This window comes from Cynara cardunculus, assembly GCF_001531365.2.
Source record: "Cynara cardunculus var. scolymus isolate 2C chromosome LG 8, CcrdV1, whole genome shotgun sequence".
Lineage (NCBI taxonomy): Eukaryota > Viridiplantae > Streptophyta > Magnoliopsida > Asterales > Asteraceae > Cynara > Cynara cardunculus.
Genome location: NC_037535.1, coordinates 20,130,904 through 20,145,225, shown reverse-complemented (window position 1 = coordinate 20,145,225; position 14,322 = coordinate 20,130,904). Strand labels below are relative to the sequence as shown.

General features: G+C 33.0%; 1 protein-coding gene across 1 annotated transcript; it reads left to right on the top strand.

Moving 5' to 3' along the window:
* Window positions 1-9,744: 9,744 nt before the first annotated feature.
* On the top strand, window positions 9,745-12,392 carry LOC112517172 (amino acid permease 6-like). The gene is made up of 7 exons (XM_025124523.1): window positions 9,745-9,799; window positions 9,940-10,173; window positions 10,260-10,353; window positions 10,438-10,652; window positions 11,434-11,576; window positions 11,681-11,908; window positions 11,979-12,392. Exons 1-7 carry the CDS (start codon window positions 9,745-9,747, stop codon window positions 12,390-12,392), a joined length of 1,383 nt encoding a protein of 460 aa, XP_024980291.1.
* Window positions 12,393-14,322: the final 1,930 nt, after the last annotated feature.

Below are 14,322 nucleotides of genomic sequence, written 5' to 3'. Positions count from 1 at the left end.
TATATATATATATATATATATATATATATAGAGAGAGAGAGAGAGAGAGAGAGAAATAATAATTTATTATTTATATAATATTTTTGGACGTTGGGTTTTGAACTTTGAATTTGACCCAATATGACAATTGACAATATTAGTAAATTAGTTGGACATGTCACAACTCATACTTCTACTTTAGTTTGAAGTTTATTTTTCTTTTACATTTTAGACTATTTTTAATTATGCAATATGTATTTGAGAATCAGATGTATTAAAACTCTTTATTTTTTTGGAACTATGGTTACTTTATCGTTGATTTTATAGTGTTTTTTTAAATTTATAATTATCAGATTGTAAGCATAAAATGCGATAGGTACAAACCGCACCTTATTGCATTTTGTGGTGCGGTTTGAGGTTTATGCACTACAGCTTGCAATTTAACCCTAAACCACACCAAACCCTACCATGAAAACCCCTATACAAAACATTTGTCTCTAAATATCATGTTATATTCCTATCGCACCAATTAATTATTCAGACATCATACTAGTTATTACATATTTACTTAATGTATTCTTATTATTTTCTATTCAATAAAGTGATGATAGGACACAATTTAATTGGTAGATAAGAAAAGGACTTAAAAAGAGTATTTAACATTTGGGCCAAAGAAAAAAGGTTATTTGAAGACGTGATTTTGTATTTAGGTCGAAACTTGAATGGTTGTTGTTGGAATATGTGGAAATCTCGTTATGGTTTGCATATTATTGCTTTGTATATATAGAATACAGTGTTACAAAGGGGTCCTTTACTATATAGATATGACAAATAAGAGAGATAAAAATACATGCTTTGACACACCCCCTCAGTTTGAACGGGAGGTTGACGAATGCTTAAATTGTTTCTAACTAAAAATAAATGTGCTGGTAACCATTGTGTAAAATAATTTGCAAACTGATGAGCCGAAGGAATGTGCAACACATGCACATGTCCAATTGCAACTTGTTCCCTAACAAAATGTAAATCCATTTCTACATTTTTGGTTATCTGGTGCTGAACTGAGTTAGAAGCTAAGTACATGGCACTGACTTTGTCACAAAAAATAACCATCATACGTGGAAGAGGACAATATAGTTCAAGAAGAAGGTTGTGAAGCCAAGCAACTTCAACAACGACATTGGCTACCCCTTGTACTCAGCTTCATCGTCCGAACGGGAGACAACATGTTGACGTTTAGAAGACCACGACACAAGATTGTCACCAAGAAGACACAAAACCCAGAGGTCGAACGACGTGTTTGAGGACAGCCAACCCACTCAACATCGGAATAAGAAACCAACCTGTCAACGGATGACAGACGAATATGAAGATCATGTGAGAGCATACCCTGTTGGTAACGGACAATACACTTTAGGGCTAGAAAGTACGTTTCACTAGGATCATGCACATAAAGGAAAATTTGTTGGACCGCATATGCAATATCAGGACAAGTGAAAGTTAGATATTGCAGCGCCCCTATAAGGCTTCATACTAGGTAGGATCAGCAACAGGCTTTCATAACGATGAAAGCTTAGGCTTAGTGTCCATCGGAGTGCTACAAGGATTGCACATTTCCATGTCAGTACGAGCAAGAATCGCCTTGGCAAAGGAGGTTTGTGACAGGAATAGGCCATTTGCATGGCGAGTGGTGGCAATGCCAAGGAAGAACGAGAGGGGACCAAGGTCAGTCATAGCGCTCAATGACCCTGGTAATAAAAGAAAAATATGAGGTTGTGAGAATGATATCATCAACATAGAGGAGAAGGTAGATGGTCTCTGAACCAGAGTGATAAGTAAATAGAGAGGTGTCTGAGCTATCAAATTGGTAGTGATAAAAATGAAACTACTTGTGACGCAAATGGTAGTGATATAAATGAAATTACTTGTGATGCAAATGTTTGTGATGAAAATACTAGTGATAAAAGTGAAAATGCTTGTGATACAAATGCTTGTGATGCAAATGAAAATGTTAGTAATGAAAATGTTTGTGCTTGTGATGATGAAAACATTGATGATGCTTCTAGTGATGTTCGTTTGAATATATTTGATCCAAGAATTTGGGATATGCTAAATTTTAAAATGAAAGATTTGCTTGTTGAAAAAGGGCCTATTAGGTAGACATTTCTCTGATGAATTTTATGTTCATAAGCTACGCAATGGTGAGTGTCATGATAGAAAGTGGTTAGTTTATTCAAAAGAGCTAGATAAAGTCTTTTGTTTTTGTTGCAAACTTTTCAAAGAAGGTCGGTTAAAAAGCCAATTAACAAGTGTTGGATTAAGTGATTGGAAACATCTTGGTCAACGATTAAGTGCTCATGAAAATAGCCTTGAGCATATGACTAGCTTGGGAATTTGGTCTGAATTGCGATTGAGATTGAGTAATGAAACACTTGATAAAGAGCTACAAGATTTAATAAAAAAGGATACTGATCATTGGAAAGAAGTTTTGGTTAGAATAATTGCTATTTTAAATGTCTAGCAAATGATAATATAGCTTTTCGTGGGAAAAATGAAAAACCTTTTGAAGAATCTAATGGTAACTTCTTAGGCCTAGTTGAAATAATTGTTGAGTTTGATCCGTTTATGAAACAACACTTTTAGCGTATCAAAGAAAAAAACTCATTATCGTTATCTTAGCCACAAAATTCAAAATGAATTGATTGACATGTTGGCATATAATGATAAGAGTGCAATCACTAAAAAAATCGAAGAGGCAAAATATTTTTAAGTTATTCTTGATTGTACTCCAGATGCAAATCATCAAAAACAAATGACTTTGATTATAAGATGTGTTGACGTGTCCAACTCTCCTATACAAATATAAGAGTTCTTTTTAGAGTTTTTGGTGGTAGAAGATACATCTAGTTTATGATTTTTTTAATGTATTACAAGATGTTTTGAGATCACTTGATTTGGATATCAATTATGTGCGGGGACAAGGGTATGACAATGTGTTAGGATCTAGCGCTTACCACTACGCCAAAAGCAATTGCTTAGGTGAAGCCGCAACTTTATTTCCCTTATAGCGTAGCAGCCAGCGCCACGTTTCGATTTAGGAAGATGCTGGTCCATGACCCAACAATCCCCCCCCCAGCATCTGCCAGCACTAACAAGAGCTTCGTTAGAAGTCAATGGCTGCACAACATGGCTTTCTCATAATTATGCACACCTTGGGCATATTATGCACACCATGGGATTCGAACCCGTGACCTGCTCTGATACCAATTGTTAGGATCAACCGCTTACCACTACGCCAAAAACAATTGCTTAGGTGAAGGCGCAACTTTATTTCCCTTATAGCGTAGCAGCTAGCTCCACGTTTCGATTTAGAAAGATGTTGGTCCATGACCCAACACAATGGCTCTAATATGAAAGGGAAACATCAAGGTGTACAAAAAAGATTACTTGATATAAATCCTAGAGCCTTTTTATATGCCTTATGTGGTTGTCATAGTCTTAATTTAGTTTTATGTGATATGGCAAATTCTTGTCACAAAGCAAAAACCTTTTTTGGTACTTGTCAAGCCATATACAATGTCTTTTCTAATTCTACAAAGAGATGGATTGTTTTATTAGAATATATTGATGATTTGACTTTGAACTCTTTATCTGCCACTAGATGGGAAAGGCATATTGAAAATGTTAAAGCTATCAAAACTCAAGTTGGCCAAATTAGAGATGTTTTAATACAATTGGCTCAAGTAAGTGAGGATGGAAGAGTGTGTAGGGAAGTCGAGTCTTTGTTTAATGGTGAGCTTTCAAGTTTTGAGTTTATTGTAAGTTTGGTTATTTGGCATAAAATTCTATATAGAATTAATTTAGTTAGCAAGAAGTTACAGTTTAAAGATATGCTTCTTGATATTGCAATACAAAATCTTAAGGGATTAGTTGAATATTTTGAAAAATATAGGGAAAATGGGTTTACATGTGCTATTAGTGAAGCTAAAGAGATTGCAAATAATATTGGAGTTGAACCTGAGTTTGCTGTAAAACGTTTTTTCTCTAGGAAAAAATAATTTGATGAAATTCCAAATACGGAGAGAGAATAACAATTCGCTCAAGAGACATTTAGAACTGATTATTTTCTCGTTTTAGTTGTTATGACTCTTTTGCAATTACGAACCAGATTTGAACAAATGCAAAAATTTGAATCTATGTTTGGCTTCTTGTTTGATGGGCGAAATTTGGTTACTTTACATGATGTCTAGTTAAAAAAATGTTGTTTGAATCTTGAACTTGCTTTAACAAATGGTAATGATTCTGATGTTGATGACGAATATTTGTTTATGGAGTTATAAGTTTTGCAGGGAATGTTACCAGAAGAAGCATCTAAGAGTGGAAATCCTTAGACATCTATAAAAATTATGGAGCTCGCAAAGAAAATGGACATGTTTCCACATGTCTTGTTTGCTTAGAGGATACTATTGACCGTACTGGTCACCATAGCATCTGCGGAAAGAAGCTTTTCGAAGTTGAAGTTGTTGAAGTCATATCTACGGTCTACCATAAGTCAAAAAAGATTGAACGGGTTAGCAATCTTGAGTATTGAGAGTAAATTTTTGGTTAATATTAGTTATGACGAAGTGAGAGATATTTTTGCTTCAAAAAACGAAAGAAGGCATCGTTTTAGGTGAATGGTGATGTATTTTATATTTTGTTACACGGGGTTTTGGTTTATGTCCCCCGTTGCATCATTTTTGTTATATTTAAAATAAATCAGCGTGGGGATGAGCCATCTAGATTGACTAGGTTGCAGACCTCTTCAAATAGTTTATTTTGATTTTTATTTACACATATAAGGGGTATTTTTTGGCTTTCAGCCATGGGCATCCAAAATCTCAGCACCGGTCCTGCCTCCCTGGTAGAGCTGTTCATGGGCAGGACAACCCATTAGATCCGACCCATTAGACCCGCTAGAAATACGGGTTTGGACAACCATTATCGAGAAAATGGACGGACCCGGGTTTGTTCATTAAAATTAACGAGCGGACATGGGCAATGTAAAAATAAATATGGACAGACCTGTCCAGCCCGTTTATATTTTATAATTAATATTTTTTACCATTAATTAAGATTATACTAGTATATTTTAAAATTAAATTATTAAAGTTATAAAATGGGAGTTGGGACTCTTTGATTATTCTTGAGATACTCAAAAGGCTAAATGGTTGTTTGTTTACCTCTTATTGCCCTATAATTCATTCATTTCATTGTTGCTACTCGCTCATTCCAAAATCCAAACTCCCCTATTCATCTTTTTGCGACGTTGATTGCTCTATGATAGCAGTATGATTGATGATTCATTGTTGCTCCTCGCTCATTCCAAACTCTCGATTACAAGTTGAATGTTTCAAACTCTTTGATTTTCACGTTGCTACTTATCACTGGTATCTCATATTCTCATCGATTTCTTTATTTTTTTTGGCAAAAACTTCTATTTTGTATTGATATGTAGTTACACTATGATGGTCACTTTAGTTGCTAAATTTTTTAATTTCAACGGTGTTTTTCTTTACTTTTTGGTTCCACATTTGTTAAATAATTGCTAGTGAATAAGTTTATAGATTTATAAGAGTTACACTTTTTAGACTCGTTAGCCCTTGGGCAAGCCCGACCCGTTTATAGGGCGGGCAATGACAAGTTGTCAAACTCGAATAAAAGGGTTTGGATTTACAATATTATACCCATTGGGAAAAAAAAACAAGTTAGGCCCGGCTAGTGATGGCCAAAAACCGGTCTCGGTCGAAAATGGTAAGACCGGTCAAGGTTCTTCATAACCGGTTACAGGCCGCCGGTCCTGGCATTAAAAAATAATTTTTTAATGATATATATTTTTAATACATTATAAAATTTGTAATTGGATAACTCAAATACACTTTAAAAATGCGTTTTAATATAATTAAAATTACATTGTCTTAAAAAAATACATTATAAAATTATTTAAAAATACATTTATTTATAAAATTATTTGAATTTTCGGGTCAGGCCGGGCCGGTCCATACCTGGTCCCACGAAACTGCCAAAACCCCCAACCGGGTCCCGATTTTCGATCCAATAACCGGTCCTCCGACCGTCCCTGACCAAGCCAATTTGGCCATCATTAGGCCCGAACCAGACTCGCAAATGATCACCTCTACTCCCCGGACAACCCTAAGACAAGGGTGGCTATATAATGGAGACGATGATAACTTGGAATGTAAATGAATTTTACATAATTGAAAAAATCAATATAAATTATAATTAAAATAAATTTACAAGTTTTAGCATAATTAATAATAAAAATAATGTTTTGATGATAAAAAATCAATATATAATCAAAGTAAACTACAAATTCGGTTTTTGTAGTTTGATGAAAATAACACTTTTTCCCCGTGTAAAACTTACAAGAAGGTCATCGTGGAAACATTTAGGGATCATTTACCAAACGCTTATCCGGTAAGCGTTTACCAAGTAACATTTCCTCACAAGATGAATATGGTAAGGACTAAAGAATCTTACTCGGTAAGAGCGAGACAAAGACCAAGAGTCTTACCCGGTAAGTAAGGACGACAACTCTTACCACGGTAAGCGCTTACCGGGTAAATTGTTGCATACGATATCGTTTTGGTGGATTAAAATCTTACACAGTAAGTAAATAATAATGTTAAATTTTACCGGTAAGTACTTACCGGGTAAGTATTTGGTAAACGGCCCTTATATTTGATCTCTTTTTCTAATATCAGTTAAAAATTGTATTAAATAAGGGACATTCTTTTATCAGTTCTTTTTGTATAATATCCATGGTCCTAACTCCTAAATAAGGTTTGGTTTGCATTGTAACGTGTTATGTCACTACTTTAGTCTTTGGGCTCTACTCTAAGGTTTGGTTTGCATTGTAACGTGTTATGTCACCTTACGATCTGTTATATCACTTTATTTTGTAAGGTGTTGGTTTTTTTTCAATATATAACTTGATTGTGATAACTGATAATTAGTTACAAGACGTAAGACTTAAATAAACACAAAAAGTAAACTTAAAAACTAAAATTCTCAATAGGTAAATACTTACTCGCATTCCCTTACACGAATAGTCGAACATGAATTGTTTGATAATTGGAGAAAGTTAGTGAGTAGTAGAGATTTAATCCCGATTTTACACTCTTGATATTATTTTTATAAGCTATATATATATATATATATATATATATATTGATTAACCTGGATATCCAACCCGCTATGCGAGCCGACACCGTATTTGAACCTCCGTGGTCACATGAAGATTTTTATTCCTCTTAGATTTGAGCCTGTGACATCCTGGTACTTTTGACCTTTGGAGCCAAACTCAAATCAATCAGGCACCACCCTTGTGGTTAAGCTCTATATATTTTCTATCAATGGTTTTTCTTTCTTCTTTAATTTTGTTATTTTTTATATATGAATTTAATTTGTTCTATAATATTATTTAAAACACTAAACATACAAGTGTATGTGTGTGTGAATATGTATATATGTCATCTTAAGACACGTCTTGGAACATGTTTTGTGACCTTATCGTAGTAGAGCTTGAGGTTTGACCTTATTGCCACATCACGTCTCACGTCATTTAGATACTTGATTTTACCTAATCAAAAACCACATTTATAGACCAAAATCATAAAATCGATATTTTATTGGTTAAAAAACAAAAACATCGATAAGGGTGCTTTTGGTATACTGAACAGGAAATAACAGAGATCATTGTTTCATGTTTGGCAACGTTTTTATGTTAAACAAACAAGAACATAGCTGAACAAAGTGGAACATGCGTGTTCCAACCCTACCCCATAGAACAAGGTGGTACAGACCTCTAGTTTACCTATATAACCTCAAGTTAAAACATAATTTCCTTGTAAAACATCAAATAAAAACATAAAATACATCTTTTTTTTTATATTTTATTCATTCTTATAAAAATTATGCTCTTTAAACTTTCACTTTGTTGTTCTCAAAATATTATTTTATAGGGATTCTATATTTTGGTTAATTTATGTAATTTACTGAATATTAATAATAAAACAATAATATATAAAAAGTATAAAATAAAAATTAGTAGCTACATAAACTTTTTACTTTGGTGTCATATTAATCGTACCGACAAAACTCTCCATTGATATATTTTGTGATAAAAAAAATATGTATCTTATTAATTATAATTTAATAATTAATCAAAATATGTAAACAACTCATTAAGGATAAATTGATCATTTTATCTGTTCTGTCTTAGCAAACATAGAACAACTATTTTGTTCTGTCCTGTCATGTTATGTTATGTTATGTTCTATCTTCTCTGGATACCAAACACACTCTAAAAGCACAACAATGTCTCCCATTTAACGAACTTTTGTAATAACCATTAAATAGAGAGACTAAATTTGAACGTTTTTTAGAAATCATAATGACAAACTTATCTATATATTATAAAACATTTGACAAAAATTCTTAAAATTCATTTTTTATGCATGAAGTACTGTTTATTGATGCATATTACTTAAAATTTAAGATTACAAGTAAATTGTGCGTAAATACAACTTATTAAAGTTGTATGTTTGAATTCGTGTAACTAACTTCAGATAAACATATATAACTATACTATATTATAAAGCATTTGACAAAAACTCTTAAAAACATTTTTTATGCATGAAGTACTGTTTATTGATGCATATAACTTGAAATTCAAGATTACAAGTAAACTGTGCGTAAATACAACTTATTAAAGCTTCATGTTTGAAGTCATGTAACTAACTTCACTTCAGATAAACATAATCAAATATAAGATAAACATTTCATTTTTTAAATATAAAAAAACTAAAATATAATTATGATAATCATTTAGTTCTAAGAAAATACTTAATTATTATTTTTATAAAAAAATATATATTTCTAAACCAAAAATTAAAAAAAAATGAATTAAAGAAATACACAAAAAAAAAGAAATTTTAAATAGTCAGTTTGATACTAGTATCAATACTTTTTATTTTTTATAATATTTTCATATTTATATTTTATTCAAAAATAAAAACAGTATCGCTTTTTCAAAACCAATAAAACCGTATTATAATATCGACTAAGACAAAAATAAACGCAACACCTAAAATCAAGATATATCTTACTACATTGCATGAGTACCCTTCTAGTAATTTCAAAATACAGGAACAAGAAATGTTATCGTCAGAACCAAATTTATAGTTTACTCTATAATCGGCATAAAACGTGTATACCGGGAAGGACCATTCGTGTAATTGATTCCAAAAAACGTATGTAGACAGACATATGTAATTGATTAATAACAAATGGGTACGCAGATTCAGCATCAAACGAACAAATCTCAACAACCATGCTTTCATGAATTTGGACCAAGAAAGAGTCAACCACGAGAGTGAGAGAAGAAAGTAAATTCCCAAATTAATTAATATGGTTCAAAAGAGATCTAAATCCAATATAAATCTATATTAATTAAATATCTGCAGTGTTTTTACGTAATTGATCAAAAACAGCTAAATTTTAGAGCGATCTGACGGCTACCTTAAAGAGTAAATCGAAAAAGTATCATCAAAAGACGTATTTACGCTTTCCAACATAAAAGATGTGTCAAGAACTATGAAAGCCTTTGTTGCAGTATATATTCAAATGTAATCAATTAAGCCACAACTAACAAGAAAGCAATTAGACCCCATTCAGACACATCCATCTGGGACAGATATAAAGATGGAGAAAGGTTTCAATGGCCATTTTGATGATGATGGCAGAATCAGAAGAACAGGTATGCATTATCACATCATGCATGGGCACATACATACATGCATATAGACATAAACATATGTGGGTTCTTAAATACTTGTGTTTTTCTAATTAGGGTTTTATATATTATCTTGTAATCATGATCTTGAATTTGTTTTGAAGGGACGTTGATGAGTGCAAGTGCGCATATTATAACAACGGTGGTAGGATCGGGAGTGTTGTCTTTGTCATGGTGTTTCGCTCAGTTGGGTTGGATTACTGGGATCGTTTTACTTGTCGCGTTTGCAATCATCACTTGGTTTACATGCCTATTGCTTGCAGACTGCTACAGGTCACCGGATCCCGTTACCGGCACTAGAAACTATAATTACATGCAAGCCGTCAAGGCTAATCTTGGTAAACTTCATTAGTGGTTGTATTCTTCAAATTTAAGGGTTTTAGATGTTTTGCTAAGAAATCTTTTGATCATATTGTGGCAATAGGAGGGGTTAGTTACAGATTCTGTGGATTATCTCAATACGGTACTCAAGTTGGTGGGACCATCGGGTACACCATCACTTCGGCCATCAGCATGGCGTAAGCTTGATCTAGACTCGAAAACTCACTGTGTGTTCGTTGGGGTGTTTTATGTACCTAACTTCGGTTCTTGTGGTTGAGTAGGGCGATTAAAAGGTCGAACTGTTTTCATAAGCACGGCCACGACACGGGTTGTCACACGTTGAACAATTCCTACCTGTTGATGTTTGGAGCTATGGAGATTGTTTTGAGCCAAATCCCCAACTTTCACAAGCTCTCGCTCATTTCCATCGTTGCGACCATCATGTCTTTCAGTTATTCGAGCATCGGCATAGCTCTTTCAATCGCCAAAATTGCAGGTCAGATATATACGATACATACTATATATCATTGAGAAAAGACACTACAACAAAATCGGATTTATAGGACACTCTAAAATTCTAAGTGACCTAATAGACCTCTTTATAGGACTTAGTTTATAGGACCAAAAAAATAAAGTGTCTTATCTAAAGGTGTTTATATAACGTTTTTTGACGTCATAATAAGTTTTTTAGAAAACTTTTAATATAAAGTGTCCTATTATCAATTTTATAGGATACTATTTGAAAAATTGTCCTACAATAACAGTCCTATAAAAAAATGAGTTTATAAGACACTTTCTCAAAAGTGTCTTATAAAGTTGCCAAAACGACACTTTGTATTAAAAATGTTCTAAAAAACTTGTTAAAACGCCCAAAAGCATCATGTAAACTTATTACAACACATTTAGATATGATACTTTATATTTTGGTCCTATAAATTAAGTCTTATAAAGTCTATTGGGGCACTTAAAAATTGGGGGTGTCCTATAAACTCAATTTTGTTGCAACAAGGCCTATTCTTCCACTTTTCAGTGGAGCTTTTTTACAAGCTTGGATAGCCAAAAAAAGCCGTCTCATGAGCTCTTTAAAAAGCTCATGGTGGATGCTCTTGCACATATGTCTGTAAGAAACACCAAACATACAAGTTATATATAACGTATTTCATGTACATGATACAGCTCTTTCATGCAAGATCTGAATAGCTGTATGATATATATATATATATATATATATATATATCCCTTCTTTTTAATTTTTGTTTATGGGTTTTTTTGTAAAGGAGGTGCACACTCCAAAACAAGCCTAACTGGAATACCAGTTGGCCAAAACATGACAAGCATGGACAAAATGTGGAACTCCTTCTCTGCCATTGGAGATGTTGCTTTTGCTTATGCTTTCAGTCTAGTCCTCCTTGAAATACAGGCAAAATCTCTGTCTCTATATACATTTACCATCCTTATATATACATATACATATAGATATATGTATATATGTATATCTGATAATGGATGGTTATGCAAATGTAGGATACATTGAAATCAAGTCCTCCTGAGAACAAAGTAATGAAAAGGGCTTCCACAATTGGAATTGCAACATCCACTGTGTTGTACATGCTATGTGGGGCACTCGGATACGCGGCATTCGGCAACGATGCTTCTGGGAATTACTTGACAGGGTTCGGTTTCTATGAACCATTTTGGCTCGTCGATATTGGTAACTTGTGTGTCGTTGTTCATCTTCTCGGAGCATATCAGGTACAGATATCACATTTTGGTCCATCTTAACTAATTAGCTTTCGAGTATTAAAATGCAATCTGTCTGAAGGTAATTATCCAACCATTTTTCGCGTTTGTGGAGAGTTGGAGTCATAGCAAGTGGCCCGAAAGCAGATTCATCACGAAGGAATATAATTTCATAGGAATCTACAGGATCAATCTGTTCAGGTTGAGCTGGAGGACGGTTTACGTGATACTAGCCACATTAGTGGCGATGATCTTCCCATTCTTCAACAGTTTTCTCGGACTTATCGGTGCTGGAACTTACTGGCCGATGACGGTTTATTTCCCGATAGAAATGCATATTTCGAAAGCAAAGATTGAAAGAAATTCTTTCACCTGGATTTGGTTGAAGATACTGAGCTTCACATGCTTGATTGTAGCAGTTCTAGCTGCAGCTGGATCTATTCGAGGTCTCGTTGTATCTGTTTCGACCTTCAAACTCTTCCATTCGGTTTCTTAATTAGATCGATCTGTAATTGTTTCCATAATTTGTGTAGCTTCATGTTAATTAGTTTTAGTATTCTCAAATGGGTTATTAATTCTTAATCAACTTCTTCATAGCTTCCATCTGAAACAGTAAAAACAAGTTCATGAACCATCTTCTAGAGGATCAATTTATGATCCTAAAAGTACCCAAACGTTATAGAATTTTGAGTCTTTGTGATTTAAACATAACAGTTTCTTGATGATACTAAGGGCCTGTTTTTCATCAACTTAACGACACTCACAACTTAGGTGACTATTTGATGGTGACTTAATGATATAGAAAGCGACTTACTCAGTAAGTTTCTGGGGGAGCTTTATGCAGAAAGCCAGTTTTTTTTTTTCCAAACTTGTCATTCCTAATTAAAAAACATACTCATTTCATCTATGAAAATCCGTTCGATTTTAAAAAACACGTATTAATGAATTTTTTAAGATCCCGTTTGGTTTGCACGAATGGAATGTATTTAGGGGATTTAGATTTCAAATCCATTTCAATCTCATGTTTGGTTTGTTGGATTATTTGGATTTGAAATCCTATTATTTAATTGAAATCCTAGGATTTAATTGAATCCTACAAACATAGCATTTTGAAATCCTTAGCGGATGCTCGGAATTTCATGGGATTTTGTAGGATTGTATGTAATAAGGTTTTAAAAAATATTAAAAACATTTAATTTTGTAATAATCAATTAATAAAAATATGTTTTAATTATTTTTATAAATAATGAAATCCAATTTAATTCCAAATCATACGAATCAAACACATCAATGATTTCAAATCTGTTACAATCCAAATCGGGCTCGCAGAAAGTGGTTCCAAATCCACATATTTGACCAAGGAAAAGTCAACATTAATTTTCTAAAATACATACCAAATAACTAAATAAATTAACTCACCAAATATATCCTCAACAAATCTATATATATATTAAAGGAAGAACCAAAAGTATTGAGGTGACATCATGAGAATTGAGTATTGAGGTGTTGGTGAATTGTGGTTGAGTTTGAGATATCCGACATTGGTGAAAAGTTGAAAATTTTGAACAAAATGAAGTGTATAAGAAAGGTGAATTGGATGTCTTTTTTGTGTCAAATATGAGGTTTGCCTCATAGGGTTGTCTTTCTTTAGATGACCCTTTTGAAATCTATAACCATCGTTGGAAACCAATCTATATATGTATTAAATGAAAAACCAAGAGTATTGAGATGACATCATGAGAATTGAGTATTGAGGTGTTGGTGAATTGTGGTTGAATTTGAGATATCCCCATATTGGTGAAGAGTTGAAAATTTTGAACAAAATGAAGTGTATAAGAAAGGTGAATTGGATGTCTTTGTGTCAAATATGAGGTTTGCCTCATRGGGTTGTCTTTCTTTGGATGACCATTTTGAAATCTATAACCATGGTTGGAAACCAATCAAACCAAATGGTAGAATTCATAGTGCAAAATTAATTATATTATATTATTATATCTTCATCAATAGTATATATATATATATATATATATATATATATATATATATATATATAAAGGAGGAACCAAGAGTATTGATGTGGCATCATGAAAATTGAGTATTAAGGTGTTGGTGAATTATGGTTGAGTTTGAGATATCCCACATTGGTGAGAGATTGAAAGATTGGAATAAGAAGATGTGTATAAGAAAAAAGAATGAGACTTATTGTGTCAACTCATGAGGTTTGAGTCATAAGGTTATCTTATTTTGGATGACCTTATTTTTGCAAAACAAATCTTATATTGTGTTAGCTCAACGAGTCATAAAGTTATCTTATTAGGATATTGAGGTGACACAATGAAAATTGAGTATTCTCAAATGGTGGATTGTACTTGAATTTTAGTTGTCCCACATTGGTGAAGAATTGAAATATTTGAACATAATGAAGT